Raw genomic sequence first — 22,121 nt, forward strand, 5'->3', positions numbered from 1 at the left:
ATACATGGGCAAAGGACTAGAGGAGACTTTTCTCCAAAGAAGACACACAAACAACGCGTGAAAAGACGCTCAACATCACTAGGAATCATTAAGGAACTGCAAATAAAAACCACAAGGAAGGACGACTTCACAACCATTAGATTGTCTGACTACACAAGAAAGAAAAAGGAAGGAAGGAAGGAAGGAGGGAAGGAAGGAGGGAAGGAGGGAGGGAGGGAGGGAGGGGGGAGGGAAGGAGGGAGGGGGGAGGGAGGGAGGGAGGGGGGAGGCAGGGAGGGAGGGAGGGAAGGAAGGAAGGAAGGAAGGAAGGAAGGAAGGGAGGAAGGAATGATAAGTCATGAAGGCATGAATTAGAAGAACGGTAAAGCGTCCGTTCCGTACTGAAGCGAGACTGCTCTCTCATAGGAACTAGACAGAAACTCTTCCGTCCTCCTTCCGTCCTGCCGCCACCTTCATTCCTTTCATTCCTTCCCCCTCCCTCACTCCTCCCCATCGCCACCTCAACCCCGCCCCCCCATCCACTCAACTCCTCCTCCCATCCCATCGCCCGTCCTCTCGCTGGGCTTTTTTTCCCCTATTCTGCCCTCTGGTCCGAAGATCAGACACTAACAAGAGTTGGAGAGGATGCAGAGAAATTGGAACCCTAGTACATTAACGACGCAAACAGTAAATGTTGCAGCCCCTGTGAAACAGTTTGGCGGGTCCTCAAAAGCTAAGCACAGAATTAACACATGACCCAGCAATTCCACTCCTGGGAATATACACAGAAGAATTGAAAACAGGCATTCAAACAGAAACTTGATATGAATATTTATAGCACCACTGTTCACAATAGCTATAATCCAAACAACCCAAATGTCCATCGACAGATATGAATAAACAAAATGTGCTCCATCCAGACAACGGAATAATAAATACTTCAGCCATAAAAAGGACTGAGGTACTGATCCTACAATGTGGGCGAACCTCGAAAACATCATACTACAAGGAAGATGTTGAACCCAAAATGTCACATGTTATACGATTCCATTTACATGAGATATCCAGACTACGTAAATCCATAGGGAAGAAAGTAGACGCGTGGTTGCCAGAGGTCAGAGGGAGGCAGAATGGGGACAGACTGCTTTTTCGGCAGGGCACTTCCTTTTCAAGTGATGAAAATGTTTTGGAACTAGATAGAGGGGATGACGGCACAATACCGTGCACGGACGAAATGTCACTGAGTTATATGCTTTAAAACAGTTAATTTTCTATTATGTGAAGTTTACCTCATTGAAAAATAAAGAAAAAGGAACGTCCTGTGGCGTTCCCTGACGGGGGGGCGGGGGGTGTCCTCTTCCCTCCTGTCCCATCAGCGTTCCACGCCCTCCACAGTCCAGCCGCAGCCTGGGGACTGGTCGGTCACATTTTGGACACTGATGCTGCAGCCATACTGTCCACGCAAGTGCTCGACCCACCAGCAGTGTCATAATTCCCTTCCCAGGCCACCTTCTCTCTGACTCCTCGGTGACCAGCGATGGGTGACTTCCTCATCAGGCCTCACGAGGTTTTTTGAGCTTCGCTCTGCTGTACCCTGGATCTTGGCACATGGTTTCCAAGGGTGGTGTCCTCTCAGGAAGGGGAAATTAGCATTTGCTGGGTACCAAGGTGTGCAGGCTTCTTGCTCCGGCGCTCACAGCAACTCTATGAGCCGCTGTTACTCGCGTGTACCCAGGAAGGGCAGGCGTGACTCACCGAGACTCTGTCACACAGCCTCTGAGTGACTTCACACTCAGGTTCCAGCCCAGAGTTAGGCATCCAGGTACCACCTAGAGAAAGTGTGTGAGTCAAATGGACACCTCGGCCACACAGGAAGGTAATCCCAGCTGTGGGGGTCACTTATCTAGTCACGCAGGTGGCCCAGGTCCCAAGCGCAGATGCATGAGCCACACAGATGCTGTTACAAATACACCACCCGGGGGCTCCCCAGAGGTCGGCTGCAGGAAGTGGATTAACGCTAGTATTTTTACACTGGGTTAGAGCTAAGGATACCAGCACCTCACTTCTGTCCACATACCTCCTGCTCTCTGGACACGAAAGATACATTCTGGGTCCTGCTTCGCCTCTGCTGACCAGAATCCGGCTCTGCTGAGGCTCCCCTCAAAACCTTGGGGGCTCCGCAGGCACACAGAGGGGAGGGGGACGCCTAGCTGAGCCAGAGGGGAGCTTTGCCTTTTGGGGCCTGGGGCTATTAGTGCTATTTTTCTGCCCATGCCACAGGGGACACTGGAACCTCCCAGAGAGAAGTCCCCTCTCTGGCTCAGCATCCAGAAAGAGACAGGCATTCTTTTTATCCTCCCTCAGAAAGAAGTCTCGTCCGAGCATTCACCGGGCAGGTGATCCCAGCACCAACCCCAAGTCCAGCAGCCAGGTGGGACGGGGTCCTCTCCCCGAGGCACCCAGTAAGAGCGATGAGGGTTCCCTGGGAGGGAGCCAAGTGCCTTGGGCCAGCAAGGAGGTGGAGCATTGCTGGCAGGGGCAGGGACACGGTCATTGGTTGAATTATGTTTCCCCCAAATTCCCATGAGAAAGCCCTAAGCCCCACCCCCGTACCTGTGAATGTGACCTGATATGGAAACACCTTTTTAGCTGCCCATGTCAGGATGAAGTCATTCAAATCAGCCCCAATCCACGATGATTGTGCTGCTATAAAAAGGGGGGTCTTGGGTAGAGACACCCCCACAGAGAAAACACCTCGGGCGGATTGGAGCTACGCTGTCCCCCAAGCCAAGAAACTACTAGAAGCTGGAGAGAGCCCTCGAGGCTTCACAGCCCTGCTGACACCTAGATGTCAGACTTCCAGCCTCCAAAACTGTGAGACAACCGATTTTTGTTGCTCTAAGTCCCCTCCTTTTGGCACTTTGTTCTGGCAGCCTTAGGAGACTGATGCAGGCACCCTCTGCTCTGTCCATGTCTCTGTCCAGACCACAGGGGAGGGGGTGGAGGCAGGGCCCTTCCCAGGCCAAAGGCACTGCTGGCTGCTCGCTTCCAGTCCTGACGATCTGGTATCTCTGGCCACAGCTCTCCGCCCTCCTCTCAGCCATTAGCAGTTTGGAACAGCCACTGTATGCCTTTTAGTCTCAGTAGGAGAGCTACCTCAGGAAGGCACAGAAAGATGACACTCAGCCTGGTCACAACGTCTCACCTGTGTCCCCTGGGCCCAAGCTGGCCCTTTAAGGGGGTGAGGGCAGCACAGGCTATGGGGACCACAGCCCTGTTCTCAGCGGGGCCTGGGATCAAGCCAGAAAGCAGGGAGGAAATGGGGGGGGGCACGGGGTTGGCGGGATGCTGAGTGGAGGTACTGAGTGGAGAGGAGGGAAGCAGGGGCCTCCTGCCTCCATCCAGGCAGGACAGATGACCACCGCACAGGTGGCCTTCCACAAGCGGTCCAGTCTCAGTCAAGGGTCAGCTCCCGAGACGTTCGTCCATTTTTCCCACAATGGACATGAGGCAGCTGGTCGAGTCAGGGCTCTAGAACTTTCAGGACCGAGCCCACTGGCTGCCAAGGGCAGGGGGCAGGAAAACACCCCAGAGGTCCTCCTGTGGCCCGTTCACCAGGGTCTCGTCTGTGACAGTGACCAGCTCCCGCACAGCTACCTCCTTGCCAGGCATCCAGGCTCTGCTGGTCGCAGGACAGGCCACAGGCAGAGGCCAGGACGGGCCCAGAGCTCTGCGTGTTTCCTGGGAAAGTCAAGGGGTGGCCCCCCCCATAGCAGGCCAGGGCACAGTAGTCGCTGCTATTGCCCTCTGGCTGTGGGGGAGACAGCCTGGCAAGGCTCGCAGGGCCCCACTCCTCCTGTGGCAGATAGGCAGGTGGCTGCCCTGCCCACTCCAGGACGGCTGCTGGCAATACATCCGTGGGGAGGCCAGTACCACTGCCCTCTACCTCCTCCAGGGCCACAGGTGGCCAGGGGTCCACCGGGTCACAGGTAAGGAACGCGATGGCCTCCCGGACACTGGATTTCGCGACTCCTTGTGGGGTGCCGATACAGTGCTGGCTCAGCTGCACCCCAGCCCTGTGGGCCCACGTCCAGGTCTGGAACAAAGTATGGGGGGGTCAGACAGCATGTTCAGGACTCACTGTGGGAGCAGCCTTCCCTCCTCCTCCAGGAAGCTCTCCAGACACCCCTACCCACAGGCCAAGCAGTGCCTGTGCCCGGAACATTCTGTCTTCCCCCCATGTGCCGGCCCAGCTTCAGCATGGGACCCCAAGTCCCTTCAGGCCCCTCAGCACTTCCCCACACAGGGCCTGGTGCTCAGAGCAGCCTGAAGCAGGGTGCAGATGGGGACAGGTGCCAAGGACAGAGAAAAGCTCTGACGACTACTCCAGAAACTTTCAGCAGCTCCAGAACTCACCACACACACACATACACACACGACAGGAGATGCTACGGGGACGGGCATGTCTGGGTTGAGGCAGGCAGGCCGGGACCCTTCCAGGGACCACAGAAGACCACGCCCCCCACCCCGCCTCCAAAAGGAAGCTGCTCCCTAGGTGGGACCAGGAGTCTCCACCAAATACACCACACACACCACATCCTGTGTCACTACGGGCCTCCCTAGAGAACAGACCAGCCCCAGCGGGCTCTAAGTAACCCCTGGGAGGTGTCATAGCTCCACAGAGAAGTGGCTGGTTGCCTGCAGCCCAAGTGACTCAGTCCAGTGGCAATCAAAAGCTTGGTCCCACTAAGCCTTTGTCCCACTAAGCCTTTGTCAGCAGCTGCTTCAGGGATCTTGTCAGATCCACTGCCTGGAGAAAGAGCTGGACCCCCAGGGACAAAGTGCTCAGTTTTAAACTTCCAAAGATACTTTGGGACAACAATCTGGAAAACTAGGCTCCCTGTTGAGAGAGAAAAGGGCTGGGCCAAGGAAAGCGTGCATCCTCAGAAGGGGAGACCCCGGGGTGGACGAGTCAGGGGGACCCCCGGGAAGCACTGTCTCCCATCCTTTGCTCAAAGTGAAGGGCCTGAAAGGGTAGAAACCAGAGACCACTCATGGGAGCTCCTCCTCCTTCCGCCAGGGGAACATAAATAAAGCTAATTTTTTTTTTTTTTTTTGGCCCATGTGAGACACAGGGTGTAAATTTAAACCCACGATATAGATCAAGAAAGCTCAAAGCACCGAGAAAGGCCCCTACGCTCACCCCCAAAGCCCACATCCTGAGCAGGCAGATGCCTGGGCACTCCCCGCCCGGCCCCCACCCCCTGCAGTGGTCAGTGCACACACCTGGAAATTGCCATTGTGTACACTGTAGAGAGGCTGGAAGAAGGCCACCGGAGAGGGCACGTGCTTGTAGAAGGTTCTCTTCACCCTGAGGCAGAGGAGGCCAGTCAGAGACTCCTTCCAACTCCAGGAGGCGCGAGGTCACCCCAGGGAAGCAGCAGGGAACCAGCCCGGCCACATCCGCGCTGCGGCCACGCTTTCTCCTCTCACGGGGTCCAAACCTGCTCTCAGGGCAAGACCCCCGTCCCCCCACCTGGTACCCTGTGGCGTCCCTGGCTAGTGACCCCATAAAACTGACTTATACCAAGACACATGTCCTTTACAGGGTGAGCTGAGACGGTGAGCTCAGGGGTGAGGGCCACCGGCTGTGTCGCTCCACCCACAGAGGGAGCCAGCACCTCCCACACACGCCCACAGCAGTGTCCTAGGCAGACAGGGGCTGGGGGGGGGGGGCGGGCAACAACTCCCTGCCCCTCCTGACTTCTCCTAAGCACAGATGTACCTGCCCAGGGCTCACTGGTCCTCCCAGGAGGACGTGGCACAGGGCTGCGACCCTGGAGGTCCAGGTGACCCTCACCGACCTCCCCTGGGGCCTGGACCCTCCAGTTCCCCACCTGAGGGGAGTCACTGACCGCATCTCCTCTGCCTCCACGTCCCCTCGGTTTCTCTTGCTAAGACCCTGGTGATTTCCCTCCACGCTGCTCTGTCCCTACTTCTTTCACCGGCTCAAGCCACGAAGCCTCTCTCTGGACACCAACACTGGCCTCCCAGAAGTACCCCCTCGAACCCCAACAATCCATTTTCGAAACATAAACCGGCCCGTATCACACCCTCTTGAACACGCTTTGCTTTGCTCTGAGGACAAGCCTGGCACCCTCCTCCATCGTCAGCCCCACCCATTGGGCCCCACCCAGCACCCCTCCCACCGCCACCCCACCCTCTTCCTCTCTTTGTCCAACTTCTCATCTTCTCTACTACCTGTCTGCACCTGGCCAGTCTTCTGTGGGTCCCCCTTGACGGAGCCCTGTATCCCCTCTTGTAACCTGACATACAAACGTTCAGACAATGAAGTTTACAAACTTTCCACCGTGTGTAAACACACTTCATTGTCTGACCTTCGGATGTGATGGTTCAGGTCAGGAGGGCCCTTGTGTCCACCTGTCCTCTGAGGCGTCCACGAGAGCCGGGAACAGGGGCCTGTGCACACCACGTGCCCCAACTGCATTTGCATCAAATGTGTTAGCAAGCGAGCAAACCACCAAGCGCCTCTGGAGGCTGGAGACAGGACCTCAGGCGACTTGGCCCTGGTGACTTTGGGTCCCTGCTCAGCTGTTCAGGGTCACACCACCTGCCCCCCAAAACCTCACAACTTGGGAACTCCCAACTGGTCCGAGGCAGAGGCTTGAAAACTCTACCCCTCCAGGACCTGACGGCGGGGAGCGGGGCATAAGGGGAGGGGCTGCTGGTTTGGCCCTCTGTGCCCCGCCACCACACACTGACACAAATCCTCGTCCACATGCACGCACAAATGCTCACACACACACACACACACACACACACACCCCTCCCTTGGCTACTGACCTGGCTGACAGCTTGAACAGGAGGTAGGTCAGGCAGGTGAGCAGGAAGAAGATGGACACAGCCACAAACGTGCTGTTGGAGTGCCCCGAGGGACGGGTCACGGGGCCTGTGAGCAGGAAGGGCCCAGAGCTGTGAGCAGCCTCAGCACCGGGACATTCTCCAAACCCACAGGGCACAGGCACCCCCATGAGAGCCTGGGGCCTACGTGGGAAGTCTGCGATGGGCCTTGGAGGCTTGTGTCTCGCAGGCAAAGCACGCTGGGTGAATCACGCACCCCCGAGCCTCGCCTCTCCTTTCTGCAAGGTCATCAGGGTCTGTGGCCTTCCCGGCACCTCTGTGCACAAGGGTCAGCCCAGCCCTTCCTGCCTCAGGGACAGGGCCTTGGTGTGCAGCCCGGGACCCCTGACTGGCGGCTCCTGGAAAGCCCACGCCTGGCGGCTATTTGTTTCCTCCTTACACACCTCAGACCCCCAAGGCACGGAGGTCAGCTGGGCATGACCGCCGGCAGGAGGGGCCCCAGGAAGGGAAAAGGAGGGGAGGAGAGCCCATCCCAGACTCTGGACGGGCAGCAGCCCCGCAGACCTGGGCTCTGGGGAGACGGGAAGCTCACGGGCTGGCTCCATTCGCTCCACTGGCCCTCGTAGCTCTCCTCCTCCGCCACGGCACCGGCCGGGGTGGCCATCTGGACACGCAGCCTGGCCTCATACATGGCACCGGGGTCCAATTCGGCAGCTTCAAGGCGGAGCCAGGTCACCCCGTCGATGTGCTCCTTGTGCCGGGCATGCTGTGGGGGGCGGGGGGGGGGCCGGGGGCAGTCGCTGAGGGTGAGGCTGCGTCTGTCAGCCCCCAGGACAGACACGCACACTCAGCGGCACACTCACCATCCTCGTGGGCACACACGGGCGCACTGACACACAGACCCACAGGCACGCATTTGCACTCATCTCCCTGCACACGTGCACGCTTGCACACCCGTACTCTTGGCTCTAGTCACCTCCCTTCCTCATGACTCCAAGTCAACAGCTCCCCGTGTGGGGCGAGCAGTGGCCCTGGGCGGCCGCCCCCAGGACAGAGGGAGGTTCCAAGGGAGCAACACAAGCCTCACCTCCCAAGCCTCTTCCCGCCTCTTGAAAGCCAGCTCGTAGCTGAGCAGCGAGGCCAACGGCTCCAAGGTGGGATTAATGCTCCAGGACAGGACGCAGGAGTCAGAGCTGACATTGCTCTGCAGGTCAGACAGAGGGTCCAGCTTCACTGAAAGGGAATGAGGCCACCTGAGGGCGTCTGTCCGCACGCTCAGCACCGGTGTCTGCCGGATTCCCGGGCGGCCATGGGCAAGGCCCTCTCAGGCCCGGGGCCTCCAGGGTGGCTGGTCCCGAGAAGCCTCAGGTGGGACAGGACAGCAGGGACTTCCTCCAGCCCCTGCAGCTACACAAGGGGATTCCCCAAAGGGGGCCTCCCCTTTCCTCCACAGGCTGCTGCTGGAGAGTCTTCCCCGAGTCACTGGGGTCCTGTGTGGGGTCCTGAAGCGCACTTCAAGGGACTCGAGCTGCAGCCACGGCTCCAACTCGAAGCCGTGCCTCTTCATCATCCCAAAGCCAACCCTTCCAGTAACCGTGGGCCCTCCCCTCCCAAGCCCAGCCTGCTCCTAGCCCTGGGTCTCTATCGGGAGGGACCAAGCCTACGGGTTACAGGTTGCAGACCTCCATCCCCAAGCCCCACGCAGCCAGGATGTTCCGGCCAAGGCGCCCACCCCAGGCCTTACCATGTCTCCGGGGCAGGTACTGGGGGTCCACCAGGCTGACCTGCTCCTTCCCGGCGATGCCCTGGTGCAACGTGATGGTGAAGTTGTCAAAAGGTGAGATCACCTCCTCAGGCGGCAGCTGCACGGTGCAAGTGCTGGCCCGGAAAACACACATGTGCTTGCCGCCCGGAGCCTGGTTGCTGGAAAGGGCGTGTGTCAGCCCCAAGCCGCTGTTGCACCAGCCCGACCCCGCTGCCGCTCTCATGGGGATCCTGTCCTCAGCCCTGCGCCCTCCCCATCCCCTGTCCAGTGAGCGTGGCCCTCCAGCCTCACCTGGTAAAGAGGAGCCAGGGGCTGGGGCCCTCGCCCAGCTCTGGGGCAGACGAGTGGCAGTCAATCCTCAGGATGTTGTTGGTGAGACAGGTGAGGCTTCCAGCCCCGAGCCCTGGGAACAGTGACCGTGGGGAGCCCATAGCGGCTGCTTCAGGGCAGGGCGGGGGGCAGGGGGCGGGTCTGGCAGTGGCCGCCCTGGCAGGGCAGTGCCCAGAGAACGATACCAGAAACATGCCTCAAGGGCAGGACTGGGAGACCAGGCAAGTGCTAGGCTCCGACCGGGAGACCTGGATGGCACTGGATGTGGGCTGGTCCCTGGAGGACAGGCCCTAGCACAGTTTGGGCCAAACGGACCCTGGGGAGCTTGACAGAGGACAGCCCTTTCCCTGAAGCACGCCCGCACCCACCTCCCGCCGTCAGCACTGCGCTCACCTTCTCCTTCCCCTGGCACCGAGACTCCCAAGCCGACCCAGGCACAGACCAGGAGCCAGGTACTCATCCCTCTCCTCTGAGCCTCGCTCTCCAAGGTCCAACCTGCAAGGGACAGGGCCAAGGGGCTGTGTAGGAGGGGCACCCCCATGGGATGCTCCCCAAGAGATCGCCCTGTGAGGGGCCCCCCCCCACAGAGTGCTCTGAAAGGGTCACCACCACACACTCACTGTGCCCTTGAAAGAGGTCGGGCGCCACTGTCCGAGCTGCATCTGAAGCTCAGAAAGGTCAGTGGACCTGACGGAGACTCATGGCTACAGCGTATGAGAGGGAGCCGTCAAATGCAGACCTCCACGTGGGTCTGGACTCTGCATCTGCTGCGTGTCTGAGTCTGCCCAGAAGGCTCCTCTGCCAGCCCAGCCCCCTGTCCCTGGGCCCAGGTCCCATCCTGCAGGGGAGGCAGGTCTGGGGGAACCACAGGTGAGATTTACTGCACTCTCTGGAGTCACCCTGTGCCGGCTGTGTAACATGCATTATCCACTGGAATTCCCGTAACACTTGGGAGGTAGAAAGACTATCCCTTGTCACAGACTAGGAAGCTGGGTCCCAAAGGGGAAGTGTCTTGCTCAGGGTCACACAGCCAACTTGTACATAGCCTCCATCCCTTCCTTCTCAATCAATAAACACCTTTCCCGGAGTTCTGCTCCAAGAAGGTGCAGGATGGCTGTGGGGTATCCAGGCAACGGAAGGCAGGTCCTAAACTCTGTCCGTCACACTCCTGTGCAGAGGGGCGAGCCCACGCCCCAGGACCCCTGGGGGAGCCAGAAGTTAGATGGAGATAAGGGGCTACAGGTTAGGAAGTGCTTGGGTGCAGGCAGGGGGAGGCTGCCGACGCCCTATCACCCCATTTGCAGCTCCAGATGGTACACTGATAGCTCCTTAGCAGGAAGCAGGGCCAGCTTGCTTATGCAAGCCTGATGAGTGATAAGCAAGCAGAAATGCAGACAGACACACAGACCTCAGCACACACTCTCCAGACAGAAAACACCCCTCCGACCCCACCCCACACCCCCAACTGACTATGTATCCCCAGGACAAGCCCCTGTTAAGATCAACTGAGCAGGGAGACCTCACCCTTCCGTAGAATGAAGTATCACCTGGTACCACCCACCACAGCGTTGGTCCTGTCGCGTCTGTCCCCTCCTGCAGCAGCTACTAACTAGAGATGGGGCAGGGGCCTGACAACAGGGCGTGTGAGGACAGGACAGGAGGACGGGGTCAGAGTGCACTCCAGGACCTGAAGGAGCTCAGGCACGGCAGCCACTTTCCAGTCAAGAGGCTGGATCTAGGCCCCTGGGGGGGACGGTGGACGGCCACCGCCCCAGCGCTGGAGGAATGCAGGCGAACCCAGGAGCAGATGGCTCGAGCGTGGAGCAGGGTGGCCCAGGGGCTGGGACCCACCCTGGGGGGGAGCATCGGAGAGTTGGGCAGGATCATCCTGGGGTTGGGGGGGTCCCCGCTTTCTTCTGCAGAAAACACTTCTGTCTCTACCTAGTGAACTGGGTAGGGTGGGGCCACCGCCCCTCTACAGATGAGGAAACTGAGGCCACAGAGACCAGGGACTTGCCTGATCCTTGGCACCTGTCAGCTCTGTCCTTGGCACCTGGTCCCATTAGCTCCCACACAAGCCTGCAAGCTACCCAGATCCCCCGGGGTGTCCCTGTTCTCACTCCTCAGGGCTCCTCAAGTGCAAAGAGGGACATTATTCAGGCAAGGCCACCCCTGTCTGACAGCCCCCACCTGCCTCCTCCCTGGTCCTGGAAGAGGCACTGGGAGGACACCAGGGGGGTCTAATCACAGCTCAGACGACAACGCCTGGTCTCAGGATGGTTGAGTGCAGGAGGCGGCGACGCCAGTGTCTGCTGTTGTGGGCACCCCTTCAGTCGTGCTGGGGGGCCAGGCAGACATTACCACGCAGCACTGCCCCTCCCCCATCGGGTCTGTGGACAGGGCCTTCAGCCCACAGCCGCTCTGGGCCCTTCTCCAAACCCCATTTCCTCCATGACAAGGTCAGCTCGCCTGCCGTGGTTCCCTGGCCTATCACAAAATCACGGCTGCCTTGCAGCTGTATCCCGACCACAGGACGCACGGACCCTGCCAGACAAGGAGGGTCTCCAGACACATTCACCCTCCCTGGTCTCACGCCAGGTGGAATCCCAGGCCAGAGCAGGCCTGGCATGGGGCTGGCAGGGCAGCCCTGGGCTCCTCGGTGCCTGGCAGCCCACCCTCTGCGTAGGCTTCACGCCAATTACTGCATTCATTTACTGTCTCCTTTTCCATAGTTTCATGGGGAGGGGATGCTATCCCCCGTCATTCTCCCCGCCGGCCCAAGAACCTGGCAAACACGGAGTTGGAGGGCGTGGAGGTGGCTAACTAAATGGACACGTATGTCTGTCTTGTCTCTGCTGGCGGAGGAGGAATAGATTCAGACCCTGGATCCCCAGAAATAGCCAGAACCTGGGGGACATGGGGACTGTGCTAGGAAATGGGGCCGGAAATGGGAGCAGAAGCCAGCTGCCCCTTTGGGCCACACGAGCGCATGTGGGCCACCCCGGCACCGATGGGCACCACCAATGCTGTTGGGCTTGAGAACGCCATACTTTCCACGGGTGATGCTGACAGCGGGTGGGGAAGCGCTGGGAGCAGGAGACAGGGAGGCAGGAAGGACAGCTGGGTGAGTCCAGAGAGGGTGCAGAGAAAGCTGGGACAAGTGGGGGACGGCATCCAGGAGAGCTTTCTGAGAGTGGCGAGCGGGAGGCGCAGCTCCATCTGGGGGGTACAGCAGGCAGGAACTGTGGGAGAGGTAAGGGCCGGACCCAGAGGGGCCTGGGGTGCACAAGTGCACAGACGCAGGGATGGAACTCCGGGCGGGAGGAAGAGGGGTCAGGATGGAAGTCAAAGGAGCAGAAGCTAGGGGCTCACATGGGTCCCTGCTGGTCTGCTCCCCAACCACACACACCCCAAGGGTACCTCCTGGCCTCTGTCACACTGTCCCCTGTGCCTCTTCCTTCAGGAAGCCCCCAGTCTCTCTCCCCAGCCAGACCGGACATGAACATGGGGCAGCTAGTGGCTACAGGCAAGGGCTCGAATAAAGCTATTGACAGTTCTCTTTGGGGAGCCTGGAGGTTAAATGGGGAGACATAGTGCCCCTCGCTACCCCTAGATGAGGCTCCCCCAGGGCGAGAACCTGTCTGATTCAGGGTGTGTCCCCGGCCCCCAACCTAACTGTTTAAGAAACACGTCCTGAAACTCCCGGCAGACACTGCCCTGCTTCTTCTTGGTATTAGTGCTTTGGGCACCGGGGAAGAGAGCTCTGGGATGTTACTAGACCACGAACCCTCCCCTCCTCTTCCCCTGCTGGGCTGAGTGGACCCTCCTTCTGGAATTCCACCCTCACCTGCTGTGCCACCCACATTTCCAGTGGGGGGAATCCCAGACCCTCTTCTGCCCTAAAGTCCCCAAAGGCATGGGAGGCTTGGAGGGACTTCACAAGCCCAGGGCCTGGCAGACCTCATGGCCACTCGTGGCCATCACATTTGGCCCTGGAATGCCCACTCACTCGTCCCCCAGAGGTCAGCTCGGCCGCGGAGGAAGCAAGGTCTCTCCCATCATTAGAAACTTTGCCTGACAAACGCCGTGCCCTCCCCTCTGCCCAGGGGCACGCATGACCCCTACACGCCTGGAAAAGACGATCTGTCATCCTCTGATCAGCACTGCCAACGCGCTGTCTCTGGGAGACGCCCAAGGCCAGGGCACCAGCAGAGGTAAAATTAGGGGGGTGCTCCCAGACGCCCACTTCCAGGGTTTATCCGCAGGCTCATCCTGGGGCCTGGGGAGGTGGGCTGCCCACCCTTTCTCTGCCTCTGAGGTTCGTGCTGACTCGAGCAGTTGGGGAATCCCAATGACAGACTCACCTTCCCAGATGCATTTGCTGGGTCCCATGGCAAGGACGGTCCTTATGCTCACAGCCGAGCCCCTCAGGCTGATAAGGAGATAACTGCAGCAACCGGTGACGTGGGCCTCGCACGGCAGGCTGACACAGGCCGCCCACATCTGAAACCACGAGCGTGCAGCTGAGCAGACGTCTGCCCCAAGCGGGGCTGAGAGGTGACTGCCACCTCGCATCATAACCCCGGGAATTCTGAGGTGGGACAACCTTTCCTTCCCCGGGACACTGAAGGTTGCCAAACGTGGACTTTGGAGGCTCGTCCTTTGATTGACGGAGCAGCGTCCGCTGTATTCCTCCCACAGAGTAACCAACCAGATGAATAAATTAGTCCCCGGAGGCAAGGACCCTGACCAGGCACCAGAGCAGTGGGCTTCGTCCCCTTCTAGACTTTTCTGAGACCAAGGGTGCAGATTCTCCATCCTCCAGCTAAGGCAATCTGTGAGTATTGGGGATGGAGAGGGTATTAAACATACAGTCTCATAACAGAGGGTATTAAACATAACAGTTAAAGAAAAAAACGATATAGAAGGAAATTAAAAAATGGGGGTCCCCTTTTATCTCACCCCAGAGGGAGCCCGAGAAGGTAGGCACATGTCCTGCTAGACAATTTCTAAGCTCAAACAAATGCACGTTTTTAATGGATACAAATTTTTAAAAGATAAATATCTTATCGTACACTGACTGGCTGTATGTTCTGCGTGGTACCAAGGAAGTCACATTTCAGTGTGTATACGTGTCTCCTTTCATGTGTGTGACTACCTGCGTGCACGTGGCTTCATGTTTGTGTTCTATCAAACACCTGGGGCAAGGTGTGTCGCTCTCTGGAGTGTGAGAACACCAGGACCCACAGAAACGGAATCAAGCCCAGGAAAACACCTTAGGAATGAGCAGGAAAATAATCATATTTCTTTGCAATATTTTAATTTCAATCAGCTTGGCCCCCACCTTACCTATTCCAAGTATATCCTTTTATACTCACTGGAGCCATCCCTTCTCTAGCATCTTTATCAAGAGGGCTTCCTTCTGTCTGTCAGGGTCCCTCCCACTTGGCTGAAGCCAGAATTCACTAACTTAAAACCTGCAGACCACACCACCTATACCACGATCCCACGAGTGGAGACCACATGGCTGAAAAGGGAGGAAATCGTGGAGAGAAACAGCCAGGGAGGAGAGCCCCAAATTCTACATCTAAACTCTACCAATATCTCTGGCTGATTCCCGAATCTCATGTGTGCTGGCCACCTCCAAACAACCCAGCAGAGGTTAAACAACCTGAACAGAGGTTTCAGCTGCTGCCTACATCAGAGACAGAGTTTATAGCCTGTTTAAAACAAAATAAAACAAAGCAAAAAACCCTTTAGAGAAACATAACAGAATCCGGTCTCTACAATGTATATCATTCACAATTTCCAAGGTAAACCCAAAATTATTAAACACATGAAGAAACGGAACTATGTGACCCATACATAAGAGGAAAGACAATTGAGGCAGATGGATTCCCACAACTAAGTTGTTGGAAATAGCACAGGTTTTAAAGCAGCTACTCTAACTATCCTCAAAGACATAAAGAAAAATATGTGCCCAATGAATAAATAGGAAATCTCAGAAATAGAAACATACTAAAAGAACCAAAAGGAAAGTATATAAGTGAAAAATACAGTATCTTAAATAAAAGGAACACATCGTAACAGTGCAGGAAACAAGATGGAACATTAACCAGAAGGAATCCCTGAAAGAAGGGAGGCAACTGAGATTTGATTGGCCTGACAGAGGAAACCACGTGCTAAAAACACACAGCAGAGGACATCTGAGAAAGCAGGCACATTGCCCTTCCTGGGTGATGGAAGGGAGCCAGGGAAGTCCGGAACAAACATACAGGATTGGTCAGAGTCCCAAATATGGAGAAGCAGGGGAGTCAGCACGTTCCCCACACCTGCATTTGTGCCAGGCTCTGCCAGGACACTTAGACTCAGGAAAGACAGTGCCTCTTTGCCTAGAAAATGCCCTGATGACAAATCCTGATACCCCACCCTCTCCCACAATAAATGGCAATAAATAGAAAAACAACATCCATAGGCGGAGAGGAAATCTCAGACACAAAGAACACTCAACCAGGAATCATATACCTATGAAAAAGCAGCACCATGAAAAAAAGGCACCGGACATGATCAGTCAGACACGTAAGGATTTTATGTATGTGCAGCAACATAAATCTGCAGTCCTGGACTGGCCCGGTGGCTCAGGCGGTTAGATCTCCGTGCTCCTAACTCCGAAGGCTGCCGGTTCGATTCCCACATGGGCCCGTGGGCTCTCAACCACAAGGTTGCTCAGTTGGTTGGAGCCCGTCCTCTCAACCACAAGATTGCCGGTTCGACTCCCACAGGGGATGGTGGGCTGCACCTACTGCAACTAACAACGGCAACTGGACCTGGAGCTGAGGCTGCACCCTCCACAACTACGATTGAAAGGACAACAACTTGACTTGGGGGAGAAAAAGATTTTATTGGGGAAGGGGAACTGGACTTCATTGGGGAATAGTGTGTACTTCCAGGACTTTTTTCCAAGTCAAGTTGTCCTTTCAGTCTTAGTTGTGGAGGGCGCAGCTCAGCTCCAGCTCCAGTTGCCTTTGTTAATTGCAGGGGGCGCAGCCCACCATCCCTTGCAGGACTCGAGGAATCGAGCTGGCAACCTTGTGGTTGAGAGCCCACTGGCCCATGTGGGAATTGAACCGGCAGCCTTCGGAGTTCGGAGCTCCAACCCCGAGCCACAGGGCCGGCCCCCCAATAAAATCTTTAAAAAAAAAAAGTCTGCAGTCCTATGAGGTGCACCAGGGGTTAGCAAACTACGGCCCACAGGCCAAATCCAACGCACCCCTTGTTTACAAAAACCGGTGAGCTGAAAATAGTTTAGAAGTTTTTTTAATGGTTGGGGGGAAATCGCTTTACAAATTACATGACACATGAAAATACGATGAAATTCACATTTCAGCATCCAGTCTTCCTGGAACACAGACACACTGATTTGCTCGCATTACCAGCAGTGGCTTTCCCACGCTAGTGACAAAGTTGAGTAGTGGCAATAGAGCTTCACACTGCTGATCGGCACACTTACAACTCAATGGTGCAGTCACACTCAGTAGTTCCAGGCCACCGGACTGGTGTACGGCGACATTTCTTGTTTGGCTTATTACCAATCCATGCCTCTCATGTCAAAACAAGGCAAGTGAACTCAGAACGTCACTCGTCATCGGGGAAATGCACATCGAAACCACAATGAGACATCACCTCACACCTGTCGGAATGGCTATTATCAACAAGACAAGAAATATATAATAAGAGGAGAGGATGTCGAGAAAAGGGGACCCTTGTGAACTGTTGGGACTGTAAGTTGGTGCAGCCACTATGGCAAACAGTATGGAGGTTCCTCAAAAACTTAAAAATAAAACCACTGTACGATCTAGCAATTCCTCTTCTGGTTATTTATTCAAATATGAACACACTTACTTACAAAGATATGTGCACGTCTCTCTCTGTTCATTGCAGCATTATTTACAATAGCCAAGATAGGGAAACAACCTAAGTGTCCATCCACAGATGAATAAATAAAGACGTGGTACATATATACAATGGAATATTACCTGGCCATGAAAAAGAATGAACTCTTACCACTTACAACAACATGGATGGATCTAGAAGGTATTAGGCTAAGTGAAACAAGTCAGACAGAAAAGGACAAAAACTGTGTGATTTGACTCATGTGGAATATAAAACAAAAAAGGAACAAATGAATGAACAAAACAAAAATGGACTCCTAGGTACAGACAACAGAATGGTGGTTACCAGCGGGGAAAGGGAGTGGGCTGGCGGACAAAACGGGTAAGCCGACCATATGGTGATTCGTGGAAACTAGATTTGTTGGGGGTTAGCACTCAGCAGAGTAACAGATACCCAAAATTTCTATGTAATGTTATTAGCAACATTACCTCAATAAAAAAATAAATTGAAAAAAAAATTTTTTCTAAGTGAACTCTGAACGTCATGGGTTTAAGGCGCAGTGGAGAGTGGATTAGTCTGTCATCAAACTGGATGGCAGAGGGTTGTGTGTCTTATTCAGTGATGGCTGGTCGACATTACCAGGCTAAGCACCCGCCGCTGGCACGGTTCTCAACACACAACACGTTTCTTCACAAAAAATAAAAGTACCGATTCGCATAATTGAATTATTCTAATCCCAATTATGCAACTCCTATTAATAAACCTTTAAAACCATTAAAAAATAAATAAATAAATAAATAAATAAAAAAGGTAAAAACGAGGCAACCAAATTGAATTTCCAAGTGGCTCATCTGCTCACCAAGCAAGGAGAGCCACTTCCTGAAGGTGACTGAATTATATTTGACTGCAGCAGCTGAAGAAGTGCGTCCCGAGACAATGAAATGGAGATGACCAGCCTTTGGGCGAGAACGGCTGTTCTAACAGTTAAGAACACTCGTAGCGATGTCAACAGTCAAGTCAAAATGAGGCGAATGCTTTGAAATCATGACGATCCTCAGCCCTCGATGAACCCGCAGGTGTTACCGAAATGGCTCAAAGACTGTCTTCGAAGAGTCCATGTCTTGGCGCTGAGCTGGGCAACGACCGAAGAACTGGCGGCCGCAAGGAACGACTAACAACTGCCGGCAAGACCATGTTCAAAGGTGAGAAAACACTCATTCAGTAGGGCCTGAAATGGAATCTGCTAATATGTTACCATTGGTGGTAAAAATGTATGTCGAGCATGAAAATGCTTCGATGGACAAATTTACAAAGTTTGTAGACACACAAAGGATTTAAAGCCTACAGTTTCTCAGTGTATTCTTCAACAGCAAATACTTTGAGGGAAATATCTGCGTCTCTCATCAGTACTGGATGTCAGCCCAGAACTTCATGCACTGAACCTGCATTAACAGACGCACGTATGCATTCAATCGTAATGACAAAGAACACTAACTTTGACCCCCAAGTAAGCAAAAGGGCAGCCATGATTTCCAGCAACAGACCTATATTACCAAATACTGTGATTCCAAGTCAATTGCTACGATTACAATTTGAATTTTGCCTAGAAGAAAATTGTGGAAGTTGTTCCCTTGTGTGTCTCTAGATTTTAACTCTTGACCCACAAGTCTGAAATACTTACAACCTAGCCCTTTACAGAAAAGGTTTGTAAACCCTTGAAATGGACTACTACCTCCATTTTACACACGGGGAAATGAAGACAGAGGTTCACCAACTTGAGAGAGGTCTCACAGCTAAGACGCAGACAGGCAGCTAACTTCGGAGTACGTGGTCTCACCACGCAGCCTCTCACAACGAACCCAACCAGAACTGGCGTCTAAGGAAACAAAACAAGCGGCACAAGCAGAAGGTACTAAAGGACACTATGAAATCACATTTGCAAAACCAGAACAAACTGTTCTGAAATAGAACCGATGCGAGATAATGGACTCAGGAGCTGGTCAACGTGTTACGGAAACACGAAAACCATCCATGTGAAACTCAAATCATTTCTGGGAAAGAAACCAAGTCTCAAAACAGTAAAAACCAAGTCTCAAAACAGTAAAAACCAAGTCTCAAAACAGTAAAAACCAAGTCTCAAAACAGTAAAAAACCAAGTCTCAAAACAGTGAAAAACAGTACCAAAGGCATAACTTTAAGTACCGTGACTTTACAAGCGAGACTTCATTATTAAGAGATTTGGAAAAGCAGCGAAGTCTGAGGCCCTGAGCAAGAGATCCATCCATCAATGACCCAGATCCTGTCCCCTGTTTCTTTTCCGAGTGGAAAGAACACAGAAGGTATAAAAACATAGTATCTAAGAAGTGTATGGCAATAGAGGAAGCCAGAATAGAAGTAAGAAAGCAATTTAGGTCTCTTCCTAGCGCGGCCACTGTCCCCAGTCCCCCAAGGAAAATGGCGACAGCTAAGGTACTGAACATTGGTAAAAAGCTCTATGAAGGTAAAACAAAAGAAGTCTATGAATTGTTAGATAGTCCAGGAAAAGTCCTCCTGCAGTCCAAGGACCAGATTACTGCAGGAAATGCAGCCAGAAAGAATCACCTAGAAGGAAAAGCTGCAATCTCAAATAAAACTACGAGTTGTATTTTTCAGTTGCTACAGGAAGCAGGTATAAAAACTGCTTTCACCAGAAAATGTGGGGAGACAGCATTCATTGCACCTAAATGTGAAATGATTCCAATTGAATGGGTTTGTAGAAGAATAGCAACTGGTTCTTTTCTCAAAAGAAATCCTGGTGTCAAGGAAGGATATAAGTTTTACCCACCTAAAGTGGAGTTGTTTTTCAAGGATGATGCCAATAATGATCCACAGAGGTCTGAGGAACAGCTCATTGCTGCAAAATTTTGCTTTGCTGGACTTGTTATAGGCCAAACTGAAGTGGATATCATGAGTCATGCTACACAGGCTATTTTTGAAATACTGGAGAAATCCTGGTTGCCCCAGAACTGTACACTGGTTGATATGAAGATTGAGTTTGGTGTTGATGTCACCTCCAAAGAAATTGTTCTTGCTGATGTTATTGATAATGATTCCTGGAGACTCTGGCCATCAGGAGATCGAAGCCAACAGAAAGACAAACAGTCATATCGTGACCTCAAGGAAGTAACTCCTGAAGGGCTCCAGATGGTAAAGAAAAATTTTGAGTGGGTTGCAGAAAGAGTAGAGTTGCTTCTGAAGCCAGAAAGTCAGTGCAGGGTTGTAGTATTGATGGGCTCAACCTCTGATCTCGGTCACTGTGAAAAAATCAAGAAGGCTTGTGGAAATTTTGGCATTCCATGTGAACTTCGGGTTACATCTGCTCATAAAGGACCAGATGAAACTCTGAGGATTAAAGCTGAGTATGAAGGGGATGGCATTCCTACTGTATTTGTGGCAGTGGCAGGCAGAAGCAATGGTTTAGGACCAGTGATGTCTGGTAACACTGCATACCCTGTTATCAGCTGTCCTCCCCTAACTCCAGACTGGGGAGCTCAGGATGTGTGGTCTTCTCTTCGACTACCCAGTGGTCTTGGCTGTTCAACCATACTTTCTCCAGAAGGATCAGCTCAGTTTGCTGCTCAGATATTTGGATTAAACAACCATTTGGTATGGGCCAAACTACGAGCGAGTATATTAAACACATGGATTTCCTTGAAGCAGGCTGACAAGAAAATAAGAGAGGGCAATTTATAAGAAAGAACATCTGTATTTTTTTTAGGAGAAAAGACTGTCTAGTTTAGCTGCAGGAAAAAATATCAAGCAAGATGGAAAGATTTTAAATCAATCAGAGGAAACAAAATGTATTAGTGAATAAATACGTCTCTAGATTCATGGATTAGTAAATATATGTACATATTTAAGGACATTTTAAAATTAATCTCTTACCCACTATATAGTCATTGTTAGGTAGGTAACATAATCAAATATGTTTCTTAAATAACTAATGTCCTATTATAGAGCTCTGAAGTTACTACTTGACTTTCTATATTTCAGCCCATAAATTTTAGAAAGTTAAAATGGTTGTATCTTAGAGAAAGCTGGTGAGAGCAATATAATCCTCTGTCAATTTGACCTTTACAAAATTCTAAGAGCATGTTTTTTTTATTTGAAGCCAGTATCTCAAAATGATATTTTCTCTAGCTATTAATAGAGGTAACATTTTGCTTTTTTAAAGAAAAATTGAGATTGGTGTTGAGGGTAGGGAAGACACAAGAAATAAGGGGGCACTATGGAACCACAGAAAGGGGACTTTTCTGAGAACTCGGATATGTGTCAGGGCAATTGGCCATGGAAAAAAGGTAGAGCCACCTTTGCCATCCCAAATGAAAGATTTAGTAAATCTTAACTTGGCTACGGTGAGTATCTGTGGATCATAAAATTCTTTTAATTCTGGTTAATTTTAGCCACACTAACCATCATTTTCAGAAATTGGAATCTCCCAGTTGATAACCATCACTAGATTCTTTCTTATAATAGTGTAAGTCTGGGCAGTGTACCCAGCAAGATTCACGTCTAAAGGAGCAGTTACTGAGAGGTATCATAGTTCATCAATCTATAAACTATATAGTTGGAAATCACTGTTACAATTATGCAGCCCTGAGAATTTTAGATTATTAAACTTTCATCCAAGTGTCCACGAACCCTATAAACTTACATGTAAAATTTTATGTGTGTGCTCACTTTTATGGAAAGGGAGCAATTATAGTTTTATCAAAAAGGTCTGTGTCCGCCAAAATGTTAATCTCTGATACAGATAAACTCTTGGTTAAGACCCTTGCCACTGGCCTACACTGTCTGCACTTTTTGACCCTTATACTCACTGTAGCAAATCAGAATCTTGATGTTTTTCTGACCTTTCCCATCTAGCTCATCACCAAGTCTTGAGTTTGTTACCCTGTTTACCCACACTGTACAAAAGCCTCAAGTAGGGGTCAAATTCTACATTAGCCTGTTAGGGCTTAATTCTTAGCTCAACCTTTTTAAAGTTGATTGTCCAAGGGCTTACAACATAAGCACTTACCATCTTTTGCAACAGACTCCTTTGAAATATGAATGTTCTTGACCTTCTCCCTAGAAAATTACACACAAGTCACCAATAGATTCCTTTGGTTCTTGGATTCCCTTGAAGCCTATTCGTGGTCTATAGGTTAAGAATCGCTGATGTAACCCATCAACGGAGCTTGCTTTCCTCATAATTTTTGGATCACTTATTTGTACCTTTAGTTAGAATGTC

General features: G+C 52.7%; 2 protein-coding genes across 2 annotated transcripts; one reads left to right on the top strand and one right to left on the bottom strand.

The window, feature by feature from the left end:
- Nucleotides 1-690: 690 nt before the first annotated feature.
- IL9R (interleukin 9 receptor) lies at nucleotides 691-19,245 on the bottom strand. The gene is made up of 12 exons (XM_033101657.1): nucleotides 17,709-19,245; nucleotides 16,467-16,658; nucleotides 13,563-13,791; nucleotides 13,321-13,459; nucleotides 9,350-9,451; nucleotides 8,918-9,029; nucleotides 8,606-8,784; nucleotides 7,949-8,094; nucleotides 7,426-7,627; nucleotides 6,844-6,949; nucleotides 5,266-5,350; nucleotides 691-4,075 (listed from the first exon to the last, which is right to left on the bottom strand). Exons 4-12 carry the CDS (start codon nucleotides 13,457-13,459, stop codon nucleotides 3,503-3,505), a joined length of 1,644 nt encoding a protein of 547 aa, XP_032957548.1. The 5' UTR covers nucleotides 13,563-13,791; nucleotides 16,467-16,658; nucleotides 17,709-19,245; the 3' UTR covers nucleotides 691-3,502.
- Nucleotides 19,246-19,303: 58 nt separating this feature from the next.
- Nucleotides 19,304-20,820, top strand: LOC117019647 (multifunctional protein ADE2-like). The gene has a single exon (XM_033101658.1). It carries the CDS (start codon nucleotides 19,304-19,306, stop codon nucleotides 20,579-20,581), a length of 1,278 nt encoding a protein of 425 aa, XP_032957549.1. The 3' UTR covers nucleotides 20,582-20,820.
- The last annotated feature ends 1,301 nt before the right edge of the window (nucleotides 20,821-22,121 follow it).

This window comes from Rhinolophus ferrumequinum, assembly GCF_004115265.2.
Source record: "Rhinolophus ferrumequinum isolate MPI-CBG mRhiFer1 chromosome 15 unlocalized genomic scaffold, mRhiFer1_v1.p scaffold_54_arrow_ctg1_1, whole genome shotgun sequence".
Lineage (NCBI taxonomy): Eukaryota > Metazoa > Chordata > Mammalia > Chiroptera > Rhinolophidae > Rhinolophus > Rhinolophus ferrumequinum.